Source organism: Lepidochelys kempii, chromosome 5 (assembly GCF_965140285.1).
Source record: "Lepidochelys kempii isolate rLepKem1 chromosome 5, rLepKem1.hap1, whole genome shotgun sequence".
Taxonomy (NCBI): Eukaryota; Metazoa; Chordata; order Testudines; family Cheloniidae; genus Lepidochelys; species Lepidochelys kempii.
This window is the reverse complement of record NC_136384.1, coordinates 136,585,297-136,601,809: the sequence shown is the minus strand read 5'-3', so window position 1 is coordinate 136,601,809 and position 16,513 is coordinate 136,585,297. Positions and strand designations below refer to the sequence as shown.

The window sequence follows — 16,513 nt, the reverse complement described above, 5'->3', positions numbered from 1 at the left end:
CCTATGATTCAGCAGGTTCTCAGAAACATAGCTCTACGTGCCCTTCATTCTTGCCCATGTGGCCAGAGAGAGATGTTTAATGGTAGGAGCAGCTTGTTTCTGTGTGCAGTGATGCTGGAAGAGAGGGTATGGCCTTGGAATGGAGCAAGAAGGCAGATTAGAGCCCTGCATCAGTGGGGAGAGTCATAGAATCATAGAATATCAGGGTTGGAAGGGACCCCTGTAGGTCATCTAGTCCAACCCCCTGCTCGAAGCAGGACCAATTCCCAGTTAAATCATCCCAGCCAGGGCTTTGTCAAGCCTGACCTTAAAAACCTCTAAGGAAGGAGATTCTACCACCTCCCTAGGTAACGCATTCCAGTGTTTCACCACCCTCTTAGTGAAAAAGTTTCTCCTAATATCCAATCTAAACCTCCCCCACTGCAACTTGAGACCATTACTCCTCGTTCTGTCATCTGCTACCCCTGAGAACAGTCTAGATCCATCCTCTTTGGAACCCCCTTTCAGGAAGTTGAAAGCAGCTATCAAATCCCCCCTCATTCTTCTCTTCTGCAGGCTAAACAATCCCAGCTCCCTCAGCCTCTCCTCATAAGTCATGTGTTCTAGACCCCTAATCATTTTTGTTGCCCTTCGCTGGACTCTCTCCAATTTATCCACATCCTTCTTGTAGTGTGGGGCCCAAAACTGGACACAGTACTCCAGATGAGGCCTCACCAATGTCGAATAGAGGGGAACGATCACGTCCCTTGATCTGCTGGCTATGCCCCTACTTATACATCCCAAAATGCCATTGGCCTTCTTGGCAACAAGGGCACACTGCTGACTCATATCCAGCTTCTCGTCCACTGTCACCCCTAGGTCCTTTTCCGCAGAACTGCTGCCTAGCCGTTCGGTCCCTAGTCTGTAGCGGTGCATTGGATTCTTCCATCCTAAGTGCAGGACCCTGCACTTATCCTTATTGAACCTCATCAGATTTCTTTTGGCCCAATCCTCCAATTTGTCTAGGTCCTTCTGTATCCTATCCCTGCCCTCCAGCGTATTTACCACTCCTCCCAGTTTAGTATCATCTGCAAATTTGCTGAGAGTGCAATCCACACCATCCTCCAGATCATTTATGAAGATATTGAACAAAACCGGCCCCAGGACCGACCCTTGGGGCACTCCACTTGATACCGGCTGCCAGCTAGACATGGAGCCATTGATCACTACCCGTTGAGCCCGACAATCTAGCCAGCTTTCTACCCACCTTATAGTGCATTCATCCAGCCCATACTTCCTTAACTTGCTGACAAGAATACTGTGGGAGACCGTGTCAAAAGCTTTGCTAAAGTCAAGAAACAATACATCCACTGCTTTCCCTTCATCCACAGAACCAGTAATCTCATCATAGAAGGCGATTAGATTAGTCAGGCATGACCTTCCCTTGGTGAATCCATGCTGGCTGTTCCTGATCACTTTCCTATGTCCCTAGTACAAAAAAGTCGAGGAAGAATTTTTTTACCCATGGAGCTGCCTTCCAGCCATCTTTTTGCTTGGTTAATTGTGATGTGGAAAAATGCAGCATTTGGAAGTGCAAACAATTTCTGAGCGGGCAGCCTGCACTGGGACTCTCGTCAGCAGATGGTTTCACATCACAATGCTGCTACCACGTCCCCTGCCAATTTTTGTGTCATAAACCACATTTCCTTATTCTCTTAGAAATATTTTTCTTTTTGCTGTTTTATTATGTGGCTCTTTCAGACAACAGGAGAAGCTGATTAGTGAAACTGAAAGTGTATACAGAACTCGGGGTTCAAAAGGTTTATATAAACAAAGAACAGTATTAAAATATCTCTATCATCCCCTCTTCACTTCCTGCCCCCCTCAAAAAACATGTGTCTGTAACTCCATTCTTGGCAGGGAAATCCAGAGCTTTGAGGTCAGTTTCCAGTTTGTCTCCAGACTCCCACAATGGGACTGTTCCATTAGTCATGGAAGTCAGCGTGGTCAAAGGGGGTTAGGGGCTGGGAATCAGGACTCCTGGGTTCTGGGAGGTAAGTGGAGGCTAGTGGGTTAGAGCAGGAGGTCTGGGAGCCAGGACACCTGGGGTCTATTCCTGGCTCTTGCACTGCCTCACTGTGTGATCTTCAGCAAGTCTTCCCCCTTTCCCGTTTAGGGACGATACTGACATCCATGCTCTCCCACAGTTAGGTTTATGAGGATTGGTTAATGTTGTAAAAGTCTTCTAGTTTAAGTGCTACATATGTATTATGATTTGAAGGGGTAGAGGCTGTGTCCAGGACTTTGTATGGTGGGGTGCAATGCACGGTAGGTGCATTGTGGCTGCGTGGAGCTCACTGGAAGGGGTGGAGGGTTGCAGGACTTAGCCCTAACTGGGGAGCTGACTGACGGATCCCTGCAGTGGGATGCAAGGGGGGGGCTTAGTGGGGGGGTTTCCCCATTGATCATTCTCTCCATTCCATTTCAGAACCAAATAACAATCTGATTCCCGTTGTGGCTGGAGTTATCACTGCAGTTGTCCTGATTGGTGTTATAATTGGAGTAGTCATCTGGAAAAAGAAACGCCCAGGTAAAGAGCCTGGGATGGGGGGATTCCCTGGACTTGCTGGGACCTGCACACCTGCCTAAGGGCAACAGCAGTACAGGAGTCAGTGTCAGTCCGGTGTAACTGCCCCAGTACTGTGTACTGCGGGACTGACCTAATGGTCCCCAGTGGGAGCTGCCAGACCCAGAAACTGGGTGCAGGCTACAGTTTATATGCGGTTAGGTTTTCTGAAGAGCTCAGCACCCAGTGCACCAAGGTCTTTGGAAACTGTCTCATTGTGTCTTTCTCTCCTGCCCATCATGAGCGCCTGGGACCATGAGTCCATTACTGAGCACCAGGGGGCTGTGCTGGGCCAGGGGCCCGCTGTGGACACTGATTGCAGTTGGTTCCTGCCTTGGGAGCTGCATTCACTGAAATTTGCCTTCTCTCTGCAGGGAAGAAGAGAGATGGCTACACTGTAGCTTCAGGTAAGTGACAAGAGACCCATCACCTCTTTTCAAGTGGCCATCCCTGAACAGGCATCAGTATTTGCTTGTGGATTTTAGCCTAGAGGCTCTGACAGGAGATCCTCGCTCCCACTCATAGGCCTTGTCTACAATGAGGATTTTAGGGAAATCTCCAACTATTGCTCTAGTATCATAGAATCGTAGGACTGGAAGGGACCCCAAGAGGACACCTAGTCCGGTTCCCTGCACTCATGGCAGGACTAGGTATTATCTAGACCATCCCTGACTAACCTGCTCTTAAAAACCTCCAATTAGGGAGATTCCACAACCTCTCTAGGCAATTTTATTCCAGTGCTTAACCACCCTGACAGGATTTTTTTCCTAATGTGCAACCTAAACCTCCCTTGCAGCAATTTAAGCCCATTGCTGCTTCTCCTGTCCTCAGAAGTTGATGAAAACAGTTTTTTCCCTCCTCCTTGTAACAATAGTTTTCAAGTACATAAAAGGTTATCACATCTCCCCCTCAGTCTTCTCTTCTGCAGACTAAACAAACCCAATTCTTTCAGTCTTCCCTCATAGGTCATGTTTTCTAAATCTTTAATCATTCTGTTGCTCTCCTGTGGACTTTCTCCAATTTGTCCACATCCTTCCTGGGCACAATACTCCAGTTAAGGCTTTATCAGCACAGACTAGAGAGGAAGAATTACTTCTCGTGTCTTGCTTACGACACTCCAGCTAATACATCCCAGAATGATGTTTGCTTTTTTTGCAACAGTGTCTCACTGCTGATTCATATTTAGCTTGTGATCCACTATGACCCCTAGATCCCTTTCTGCAGTACTCCTTCCTAGGCAGTCATTTCCCAATTCTTTATGTGTGCAACTTCCAAAGTGGGGTAATTTACATTTTTCCTTATTGAATTTCATCCTATTTACTTCAGACCATTTATCCAGTTTGCCCAGATCATTTTGAATTTTCATCCCAGCCTCCAAAGCACTTGTGACCCGTCCCAGCTTGGTATCGTCTGCAAACTTTGTAAGTGTACTCTCTATGCCATTATCTAAACCATTGATGAAGACATTGAACAGAACCAGACCCAGAATTAATCCCTGAGGGACCCCACTCATTATTCCCTTCCAACATGACTGTGAACTATTGATAACTACTCTCTGGGAACGGTTTTCCAACCAGTTCTGCACCCACCTTATAGTAGCACCATCTAGGTTGTATTTCTCTAGTTTGTTAATGAGACGGTTCTGTGAGACAGTATCAAAAGCCTTACTAAAGTCAAGATATACCACATCTACCATTTCCCCCATATACACAAGGCTTGTTACCCTGTCAAAGAAAGCTACCAGGTTGGTTTGACACAATTTGTTCTTGACAAATCCATGCTGACTGTTACTTATCACCTTATTATCTTCTAGGTGTTTGCAAATTGATTGCTTAATTATTTGCCTCATTATCTTTCTGGGTACTGAAGTTAAACTGACAGGTCTGTAATTCCTGGGGTTGTCCCTAATCCCCTTTTCATAGATTGGCGCTATATTTCCCCTCTTCCAGTCCTCTCTCCCATCTTCCATGACTTTTCAGAGATATTGGCTCAGATATCTCCTCAGTCAGCTCCTTGAGTATTCTAGGATGCTTTTCATCAGGCCCTGGTGACTTGAAGACATCTAACTTGTCTAAATAATTTTTAACTCGTTCTTTCCCTATTTTAGCCTCAGAGTCTACCTCAACTTCACTGGTGTTCACTATGTTAGATGTCCAATCACTATGAAACATTTGGGTGAAAACTGAAACAAAAAAGTCATTTAGCCCTTTTCCCATTTTCACATGTTCTGTTATTGTCTTTTCTTCACCATTCACTGACGGGCCTACCCTGTCCTTGGTCTTCCTCTTGCTTTTAATGTATTTTTAGAATGTTTCTTTGTTACACTTTATGTCTCAAGCTAGTTTAATCTCGTTTTGTGCCTTGGTCTTTCTAATTTTGTCCCTACATACTTGTGTTATTTGTTTACAGTTATCTTTGGAATTTGACCTTGTCATAAATATAAAGTGAAGGGTAACCACCTTTCTGTATACAGAACTATAAAATCCCTCCTGGCCAGAAGCAAAACCCTTTCTCCTGTAAAGGGTTAAGAAGCTAAGATAACCTCGCTGGCACCTGACCAAAATGACCAATGAGGAGACAAGATACTTTCAAAGCTGGGGGGGGGGAGAGAAAGGGTCTGTCTGTCTGTGTGATACTTTTGCAGGGAACAGATCAGGAATGCTCTTCAGAACTCCTGTAAAAGTTAGTAAGCAATCAAGCTAGAAATGCATTAGATTTTCTTTTGTTTAATGACTGGTAAAATAGCACATGCTGAATGGAATGTATATTCCTGCTTTTGTGTCTTTTTGTACCTTAAGGTTTTGCCTAGAGGGATTCTCTATGTTTTGAATCTCATTACCCTGTAAGGTATTTACCATCCTGATTTTACAGAGGTGATACTTTTACTTTTTCTTCGATTAGAATTCTTCTTTTAAGAACCTGATTGCTTTTTCATTGTTCTTAAGATCCAAGGGTTTGGGTCTGTGTTCACCTATGCAAATTGGTGAGGATTTTTATCAAGCCTTCCCCAGGAAAGGGGGTGTTGGGCTTGGGGGGATATTTTGGGGGAAGACGTCTCCAAGTGGGCTCTTTCCTTGTTCTTTGTTTAACACGCTTGGTGGTGGCAGCATAGGATTCAAGGACAAGGCAAAGTTTGTACCTCGGGGAAGTTTTTAACCTAAGCTGGTAAGAATAAGCTTAGGGGGTCTTTCATGCAGGTCCCCACATCTGTACCCTAGAGTTCAGAGTGGGGAAGGAACCTTGACAGACCTAGTTTCCACTTTGTGTAGGACTCTTTTTTTTTTTTATTTTTAGATCATTAAAGATCTCCTGGTTAAGCCAGCATGGTCTCTTGCCATCCTTCATTTCTTTCCTGTGCAGTGGGATAGTTTGTACTTGTGGTCTTGATAATGTCTCCTTGAGAACTTTCAAACCCTCCTGAACTGTTTTTCCCCTTAGACTTGCTTCCCAGGGGGTCTTACCTACCAACTCCTTGAATTTGCTAAAGTCTGCCTTCTTGAAATCCATTATTTTATTCTGTTGTTTTCCTTCCTACCATTCTTTAGAATCATGAACTCTTATCATTTCCTAATCACTTTCACCCAAGCTGCCTTCCACTTTCAAATTCTCAACCAGTTCCTCCCTATTTGTCAAAGTCAAATCTAATGAGTCAAATGCAGAGCCATTCGCCATTATCTTTGAAAACTCATGGCGATCGGGGGAGGTCCCACATGACTGGAAAAAGGCTAATGTAGTGCCCATCTGTAAAAAAGGGAAGGAGGAAGGTCCGGGGAACTACAAGCCAGTCAGCCTCACCTCAGTCCCTGAACAAATCATGGAGCAGGTCCTCAAGGAATCAATTCTGAAGCACTTGGAGGAGAGGAAAGTGACCAGGAACAGTCTGCATGGATTCACCAAGGGCAAGTCTATGATGAGATAACTGGCTCTGTGGATGAGGGAAAAGCAGTGGACGTGTTATTCCTTGACTTTAGCACAGTTTTTGATACAGTCTCTCACAGTATTCTTGCCAGCAAGTTAAAGAAGTATGGGCAGGATGAATGGACTATAAGGTGGATAGAAAGCTGGCTAGATCATCAAGCTCAACGGATAGTGATCAATGGCTCCATGTCTAGTTGGCAGCCGGTATCAGGCAGAGTGCCCCATGTGTCGGTCCTGGGGCCGGTTTTGTTCAATATCTTCATAAATGATCTGGAGGATAGCGTGGATTGCACCCTCAGCAAGTTTGTAGATGACACTAAACTGGGAGGAGTGGTAGATATGCTGGAGGGTAGGGACAGGATCCAGAGGGACCTAGACAAATTAGAGGATTGAGCCAAAAGAAATCTGATGAGGTTCAACAAGGGCAAGAGTGGAGTCCTGAACTTAGGATGGAAGAATCCCATGCACCGCTACAGGCTGGGGACCGACTGGCTAAGTAGCAGTTCTGCAGAAAAGGACCTGGGGATTACAGTGGATGAGAAGCTGGATATGAGTCAGCAGTGTGCCCTTGTTGCCAAGAAGGCCGATGGCATATTGGGCTGCATTAGTAGGGGCGTTACCAGCAGATCAAGGGACATGATCGTTCCCCTCTATTCGACATTGGTGAGGCCTCATCTGGAGTATTGTGTCCAGTTTTGGGCCCCACACTACAAGAAGGATGTGGAAAAATTGGAAAGAGTCCAGTGGAGGGCAACAAAACTGATTAGCAAAAAGAAAAGGAGTACTTGTGGCACCTTAGAGACTAACCAATTTATTTGAGCATAAGCTTTTGTGAGCTACAGCTCACTTCATCGGATGCATACTGGATAGGTTAACAATATTGCTGGGTGGGTTGAGGGAACCATTGCTGTGGCCCTTTGTGGCATGTAGTAGTTTAGAAAGTTTAGTGTCCTTTTTCTTTTGTAGAGAAGCAAAGTGTGTGTTGTAAATGTCTTGTCTAGTTTTAGTAAAGTCCAGCCACGAGGAAGTTTGTGTGGAAGGTTGGTTTTTTATGAGAGTATCCATTTTTGAGAGCTCATTCTTTGTCTTTCCCTGTTTGCTGTAGAGGATGTTGATCAGGTGGTTCCGCAGTTTCTTTGAGAGCGTGTGGCACAAGCTGTCAGCATAGTCTGTGTGGTATGTAGATTGTAATGGATTTTTTACCTTCAGTCCTTTTGGTACGATGTCCATCTGTTTGCATTTGGAAAGGAAGATGATGTCTGTCTGTATCTGTACAAGTTTTTTCATGCAGTTGATAGATTTCCACTCCATACGGCTAAATGCAGTGCCTTGCATAATGACAGGTTTCAGAGTAACAGCCGTGTTAGTCTGTATTCGCAAAAAGAAAAGGAGTACTTGTGGCACCTTAGAGACTAACCAATTTATTTGAGCATAAGCTTTCATGAGCTACAGCTCACTTCATCGGATGCATACTGAGCTCACGAAAGCTTATGCTCAAATAAATTGGTTAGTCTCTAAGGTGCCACAAGTACTCCTTTTCTTTTTGCGAATACAGACTAGAGTACTTGTGGCACCTTAGAGACTAACCAATTTATTTGAGCATAAGCTTTCGTGAGCTCAGTATGCATCCGATGAAGTGAGCTGTAGCTCATGAAAGCTTATGCTCAAATAAATTGGTTAGTCTCTAAGGTGCCACAAGTACTCCTTTTCTTTTTGCAAATACAGACTAACATGGCTGTTACGCTGAAAAATGATTGGGGGCTGGAGCACATGACTTATGAGGAGAGGCTGAGGGAACTGGGATTATTTAGTCTGCAGAAGAGAAGAATGAGGGGGGATTTGATAGCTGCTTTCAACTACCTGAGAGGTGGTTCCAAAGAGGATGGAGCTAGACTGTTCTCAGTGGTGGCAGATGACAGAACAAGGAGTAATGGTCTCAAGTTCAGTGGGGGAGATTTAGGTTGGATATTAGGAAAAAACTTTTTCACGAGGAGGGTGGTGAAACACTGGAATGCGTTACCTAGGGAGGTGGTGGAATCTCCTTCCTTAGAGGTTTTTAAGGTCAGGCTTGACAAAGCCCTGGCTGGGATGATTAGTTGCGGATTGGTCCTGCTTTGAGCAGGGGGTTGGACGAGATGACCTCCTGAGGTCCCTTCCAACCCTGATATTCTATGATTCTCTCCCTAGTAGCATTCTCCACCTGCTGAAAGAAAAATTGTCTCCAGTACATTCCAAGAACTTGTTGGTTAACCTGTGCCGTGCTCTGTTATTTTCCCAAGAGAGGTCTTCTTCAGTAGTGTAGAGTGACTGTAGATACATGTTCTCTAACCTTGCTCAGAGGAAGTCTAGATGGGGGTTAAAAACACCTGAACCCCATCTCCTCCATAGCTCCACCTTTGCTCTCTCTGGTGGAATTGCATCGCTTATGGGTATGGGTCCCAATTTTGCTCGTGTAGACAAGGCGATAGGAATGCGTACGGTGGTGTTAGGCTGAATTATTATCCCCCTAGAGCTGTGCTATGTGTGGCTGAGTGTGACCCCGAAAGTGTCTGACCTGCTTTTAATGTTACATTTCTTTTGACTTACCTGAAAGTTGGGTTTCAGTGCTCGTGAAATCTGGGCCTGATCCAAAGCCTGTGAAGCCAATGGGAATCTTTCCACTGACTTCAGATCAGCACCACTCTGTCTCCTCGATGACCACGAGTTCAAATACCCTCCTCAGTTGTCTCCTGTAATTAGCTTTAGGAATAGGACGAAAACTAAAACTATGGAAAATATTTACATAAATTATGGACTGTCTCGGAGGCCATCTAATGCCCGGCACCAAGAGCTGGTATAAAGTGAACAGATCTGCCGGGCCCTGCTAGGGTGTAGCCGTCCATCTCTCTCTTTACTCTCTCAGGGGTGCCCCAGGCAGGTAACTGAGGGGGTTTGAGAAGTGCCAACAAAACCTCCTCAGAGCACCACCCTTCCTCCCACAGCTGGCCCTCAGTCGTGCCTCCCTCCCTCCTCTTCCTCGTTGCTCCAGAACAACGGAAATTCACATGCAGGAACTTTGTTAATGGGGAGTTAAGGGTGCAGGTGCTCAGCCCTGCGCTGGGCTCCCTGTGTCCTGTCAGAATGGGTGTGTGTAAGCATGTAGGCGGGTGTGGCTCTCCCTCGGTGTCCGTCTCTGAGGGAGGCCACACCCTTTTGCTGACACGCTCCTGGAACAACAGTCGAAGCAAGGGGGCAGTTGGCCGTCTAAGGCGCTAACCCTCTGGCAGGGTAGATCAGGGAACAGCCTGGGGCCCAGGCAGGGGCTATCGACTTGCTCAGGCCTCCTGGCCTAAGGTGGGGAGGCTGCCAACTCTGGGGTTAGGGTGGCAGGGGAATGTGAGCCCACCCGACTCCACCGTGTCCCAGCTCAGGGCTGTAACAACGGCAGAGCGATCTGCAACTGGCTCAGCGGGGATCCAGCCACAACACACTGACCTCGTGCCAGCCAGCAATGTAGCTGGACAGCAGTCAGCTGCCCCTGGGCTACTTCCTCCCCTCCCCTCCCCCTGGATGGAGCTGAACCCCGGGTTGTCCTCCATCTCCCCGCAGTGCACACTGCCAGTGGCAATCCCAGCAGCTCCTCAGCGTCGGGCTTCTCGCAGTTCTGCTGTCCCAAGGACGCATCCAAGATACCAGGGGTCTTCCAAGGGCTCCAGCAGTGGGCTGGAAGCGTGTGACTTCCTCAGCAACTCCTGCTCAACTGAGCTGCAGGGCTCGCCTCTTATATGTCCAGTTCCCGTCCTGCCCTTCCACTTCCTGCGTGGCAGCCGAGGTCTGGCCCTCCCTTGCTCTCAGCCTCTGAGGGAGGCCACGCCCCTTTCCTACAGAGTGTTTAATTCCCAGAAGTCAAAGGTTGGCAAACCAGCATATGCAGAGGTAGAATGATGCTTCTCACACAACTCGAACTCTGCCCCAGTGGGTCTGGGAATAGGAACAGGAAGTAGAACAGCACCATGCCAAACCAAACTTGTCTTTGTCTGTGTGCCCAGCACCACCCCAAATCAGCATGCCTTTTCATACCGTCCACACTGTTCGGTGCAGCGCCATTGATTAAGGCGGGAATTGCTGTTCATTGGCAGGGGGTGAGGGTGACGTCTGTGGTCTGCGTGAGGGACCCCTCTGGGAACAGATGGAAGGGGGCAGAGTTGAGGTTGTTTGGCCTGAGTATCCTTAGCCCAGCATCTCCTACTTTGCCAGCCGTTGAATGTTGAGTGTTCCAGGCTCTCGTTCTGACGAGGCATGAAGAGCACAGAGCAGTGCTGACCCTTTGCAGTGGTGACATTTTTTGCATGGGAATAATGGAAATCCTGGGCAGCTGCCCTGTAGACTGGTCTGTGCACCAACCAGCTCACTGCTAGGGAAGAGTGAGGTGATGACTGTTCCCTTTGGATAGGAGTCCCCGTATCTACTAACTCGGCTGAAACCCTGCCTTGTGAGAGACGCTAATATCCTCTCTCTTCTCCTCCTCCTCTGCACAGAAAATGACCAAGGCTCTAGTGGCTCTGACCTATCTGCCAAGGGTAAGTGATGGAGGCTGTAGCCTAGGGGTTCACTGCTCTCACTGAGGCCTCTGGAGAGAGACACCTAGTCCAAGTCATTGGACCCTCTAGCAAACCAGCCCCAAGGAGCGGGACAGGGGGGGTTCTGGATCTCTTATTTCCCTTTTATTCACATGGGGGTGCAGGAACAGGTTTGTAGCCAAATCCCCCTTGTTTTATCTGCAATGAATTTAGGTGTGAAAGACTCTAGTGAGAGGGATTTCTCTGTGGCTGCTGACACAGCGTGGGCTGAGCTCAGCTTTTGCAAGGATAACTCCAGCTGCTTCAGAGAACAGTCTCCAGTGAAACTGCAGGGAGGAAGCAGGAGGGACAGAGCCCAGCACTTGGGGCTCCAGGAACCCGGGTCTGTGACCCTGGAGCTACAAGCTTTGTCAGCGGGGTTCGAGATTTTGTCCACTGAACCCTGCAGCCACTAGGGCGACCGTCCTACAGCAGCGTGCACTGTCATTGCAAAACATTCTGGCAGGTTCCCTTTAATAGACGTTGCCTGTGTTTAACTTCTGCAGCTTAACTGAGCCTGTTGGAGTCTGTGCCACGACGTGAGGGGAGCCCAGAGAGGAAGACGGATGAGCTCTGCTCTGTCTCCCTGCAAGAACCAGTCAACCCCTCCCTAGCTTTTCTCTGGCACTTGGAGTGTCCTGTGTGGGATTTCCGGCCTCATCTGTCTGCTCACTGAACCACTTTTTGCTTTTCAGATGTAATAGTTTTCTGTAATAATGTTTTATTTGCACAAAATAATTTCCAAAATTTGAATGGATAAAAACTCTGTTAGTCAGAGTTTAGTATTTGCTAGTGTTCAGTGATGCACTCAGTGCTCTGGCTGCGCAGTGCTGTCTGCATACCCTGGACGGTGCGCTAGATCTGTGAGCAGTAACTGCTTGTGTGTCTATGGTGGGGGACGTCTTCCTTTTCTGTAGAATTTCATGATTATAACATGGTAAATGGCCTGGTCTACTCTCAGCTGGTAGCGCTGTTGCTCTCATCGGCTGAGGCATTTTGTTGGACAGGAATAAGTGTCTGCATTTAATTTATAAGTGCCTCAAATGTCCTTTTCACCATTGATAGAGCCATAGAAATGCCGGGCTACTAGGAATGTCAAGAGGTCGTCAAGTCAAGCCCCTGATCTCAGGCAGCACCAAGTAAACCTAGACCATCCTGGACAGGTGTTTGTCCAACCTGTTGTTGAAAACTTCTAATGACGGGGGTTCTACATCCTCTCTAGGAAACCTGTGTGATGAAGTGGGATATTTTCCTAACATTGCATACGTAGACCGTGCCTCCATTTCCCCAATGCGCTGCATGTCTAACCCAGGTGGGAGGGGAGTGCTATTGTTGCAGAGGACCAGGTGTGACCCAGTCTAGCAGCCTGGACCCCAGACCATGGCCTGGACACTTTCTAACCCAGCGACTGATGACCCGAAGGCCCATCCGAACTTGGAGCCAGTCAGTTATGGGCAGCAGAGAGAACAAAGAGCTGAAGTGAGAGTCACCTGGAGATCTGTTTGCCTGTGAAAGAAGTCAAAGATGGAGGCGGGGCCTTGGAGGTGATATAGGGTGGACCGCAGAAAGAAAATCACCTCTGGGCTGGGAACAAAGAGCGGTCTAAGCCTACCTGGACGGGGACAGACCCAGATGGACACCCCTGAGAACATCTTGTGCTCTGTTCCAGACATACAATAAACCCTTCTGTGCTGCGCTGGCTGAGAATTGCTACAGGCTAGAGAGAGAGAGGCATGCTGGAGGCTCAGATGTGTGGTACTGGTAGGCGGAGGAGAAGCGTACAGCTTAAACCCCGAGCAAAGCGTGACCTTATGTAGGGTCAATACTCTAAAGGCCGGTTCCTACCAAGGGCATATGGAGCCAAGAGAGCACTGGCCTGTGAGTCTGTGACAACCTGTTCCACAGTGAACTGTCCTTATAGCTAGAGAGTTTTTCCTTATGTGTAACCTAAATTCCCCCTTCTCCAACTATCAACTGGAGAGCAATTGATCACCGTCCTCTTCAGAGCAGCCCTTAATACAGGGATAGTTAATTATTTTTTTCAAGGTCCAAATTTCTTGGTCAAGATATATCCACGGCCCAGACTCAAGAGAAACATTTCTCACACCACAAGTGCCCCTGTTCAACGAACACAAACAATGCTGTGAAATATACCCAGGGCCTATGTTGTTTATATTCTTAGTGCATTAAATGAAAAATAAAATCAAACCACTGTATAGCCTGAAAATAACGTCCAGGAAAGATAACGAGGAGTCCCATGGCACCTTAAAGACTAACCGGTTTAATTGGGCATAAGCTTTCATGGGCCCACGAAAGCTTATGCCCAAATAAATCTGTTAGTCTTTAAGGTGCCACCGGACTCCTCGCTGTTTTTTAGGATACAGACTAACACGGCTACCCCCTGATACTTGTCTCCAATTTATCTGAAACATTGAGAAAGTATTTAGAAAAATGTCAAATAGATGCAAATATTAGCATTAAAAATACTTTCAGGCAACAGTTAAGTTGTGTGTGGGTTTTGTCAAATACGGTTATTGTAGGTATATCTGCATAGAGAGAGAGAAACAGATTCAGAACTTTTTCAGCCTTTTGTGGTTTATTTACCATAATTATCAGAGTTTGAAAGAAACACTTAGTACACCTGAACTCTTCATCTTTTATGATTCAAGCCTTTCCACTAACAAACACCCACCCACCACCACTCCCAGATCCTTCTCAGCAGTGCTGCTGCCGAGCCAGTTTGCCTCATTCTGTATTTGTGCATTTGGTTTTCTTTCCCTACGTGGTGCACCCACATTTCTTTGTCGAATTTCATTTTGTTGCCTATTGCCCAGTTCTCCAATTTATCCAAATCCCTCTGAATTTTAGCTCTGTCCTCTGAAGTGTTGGCAACCTCCTTCCCCCCACCCCGCAGCTTTGTGTCATCTGCAGCACTGATCAGTCTGCTCTCCGTACATACATCCAGGTCATTAATAACGATGTTAAACACTGGACCCAGAACAGATCCCTGTGGAACCCCACTAAGACCACCTCTTTTGCCCTCACAATTTACAGCTCTCTCCTCCCCCTCGGGGTGCAATGACCCTCTACGGGTTAACAGGACCTTTTTCCAGTGAAGGAGCCTTTATCACACAGTGAATATTCTTAAACATGTACATGTATTTATTAGCAATCAACAACTAATCAGCAGACTACTAACACTCACCACTCCCACTAAAGCAGACAGACATCTCCTTATGGCCAGTCAGCGTTGTGTCATCTGGGGCTCTGGCTTCTCCACAGTTTGGTCATGCAAGAGTTAAAAATCCTAGCAGTTCTGGTCTTGAGCCGTATCCCCGAGTTACGTTCCAATGAGCTTGTTTTCTCATCCTCATATAGTTAAAATGAGAATTCTTCTTATAATGCCTTCGCCACTTGTTTTACTCAAATCATGACTATACCCTGCATCAGACCAATCATAACCCCTAATGGGCTATAACAATTTCTCTAGCAACAGCAAAACCTTCTAATTTCCGCTTATCAGCAAAAGCAGCTTTTAACTAAAACTCACACGGGCGCCCAGTAAGAACCTTGCAGATACTCCAGGTTAGCGTGTCCATACTCCCTTCTGTTCCAGTGAATCTGTGACGTTCCTGGATCTGTCCCTGTGAGTGATGCTGCAGCTGCACCTGGCACTAGTTGTCCAGTGTGCTCAGGAGCACAGCAGGGGAGCTGCCTCATTCCTTCCCCCGTGGTGGGCTGCATGGACCCACCACAGGCTGGTGAAAGCTGCAGCTGAGAGACAGAGATGGTCTGGAGACCCCTCCCTGACCAGCTTCCGCAGACTGAGCCAAGCCCCTCTGCCTGTCCCATGGAGCCTGCAGGGCTTGCTGGGTTAACGCTAACCTCCTGGGTGACTCTGTATCACACCACAGTGTAACCGGGCCATGCTGGTGGCTCCTCCCTGGGGAATTTGGGTGCTTGGTGCCCAGGGTTCATCTTTCCCAGAGGTAGAAAGTACTGGAGCAGCTAGTGTGAAGGAACAAAATGGACACCGTGTAGAATCAAGCCCGTGGGTTTATTACGCACAGTGCTGGCGGAGTGTCACTTTGCTTATTAGGCTCAGAGACACTGCCAAACAATTGATTACCGTGAATTATATGGATTTTCCATGGGCAGAGGGAAATGACGGGGTAGGTGGTCCCAAGCCCCTGGATAGGTCTAGCAGCAAGACAAGATAAGCACAGTAGCCAATAGTCTGAAAGATTACATAATGTCTCCGCCCATGGTTTCAGGTTAACAAGTAACATACAATTAGTACACAGGTGTTTTTCTTTAAACAATATATAAAGTATATAATATATCTTGAATTCTGATTTGGGGTCCATAGGAATGAAGTAGCTCCTCTGATTGTCCAACAGGTATATACCTGGAGATTAAAGCAGAAAAACATTGAAAAGTACATGGCCATAGAAATTGTGTTTCAAGTTGCTCATTTGCGTTTCCAAAGGCAGACACTGGTATCTGGGGAGGGGAGGAGGATGCCATATCTCATACTGACATACTTGAACCTCTTCCATAAACTCAAGGTTGGTGTGTGGGGAGAGCATGGTTACCTCCATTGCAGAGGAGTATACACAGACCCAGACACAGGGCCTCTTTCATTCCTCTGGTCTGTCTGCATCTTCAGATAAGAGTGCCAATTACTGCTCCCCATCTGGCATTTTGCTGACCATGCATATCTCAGTAAAAGCAAGGTTGTCTTTTGTTTGTTCTGCTTCTCTTAGCCAATATAGTTCACTTTTTACTGGGCCTCTCGGCTGCTTGACCAAACTCTGGACTTTGAGCCTGTAGAAAGAGCTGACAGCCTATATCAGGTTTTTATGTAAACAGCACATGGATTTTGGCCCTTCACAGTGCAAACTTTATAGCCTTCCCCTACACTCATGGGTGGCTGGGCTTAAAGATGCCTCTAAACCAAGCACCTTCACCCCAAAAGGAGATGATTCCCTGACCCATTGCAGGGCGTGAGCAGGCATCAAACAGCTCACTCTGAGCAGGGCCTTGTACCCTTACCTACCCCTATTTCTCCAGAGTTCAAAAGTCAAAATCCCCCTCAACTCTTCCTTTACATTAATATATTAATAGTGTCTAAACTGCATCGACAGTGATTTGCACTAGTTGGTGTGGGAATGGGGGGGCTCAGTGTTGTGGAGCTCCCTGTGCATATCCCCCATCCCAGAGCTCACTCCAGGCTCATCCATACCCCCCTGCGGTCTCCCAGGAGCTGGGGCTGCCTCCTCTCTGTGTGATGAGTTCCCTTCTTGATGGAGGGCTGTTGCAGCTGCTGTGATCTGGTGTAGTTTCACTCTGTTGTGGCTGTGATGATGACTGTGCCAGTTTCAGGCAGCCC

At 47.1% G+C, this 16,513-nt stretch overlaps 1 protein-coding gene across 9 annotated transcripts in view; it reads left to right on the top strand.

Moving 5' to 3' along the window:
• LOC140911914 (class I histocompatibility antigen, F10 alpha chain) overlaps nt 1-16,513 on the top strand; it is a 96,972-nt gene that overhangs the window by 50,834 nt on the left and 29,625 nt on the right. For 5 of the 9 annotated variants that reach the window (XM_073346071.2, XM_073346069.2, XM_073346066.2 and 2 more), the window contains exons 5-6: nt 2,468-2,569; nt 2,980-3,012. In XM_073346071.2, coding sequence (XP_073202172.2) covers nt 2,468-2,569; nt 2,980-3,012 — 135 coding nt within the window. The other 4 variants (XM_073346072.2, XM_073346070.2, XM_073346073.2 and 1 more) reach the window with 4 other exon arrangements.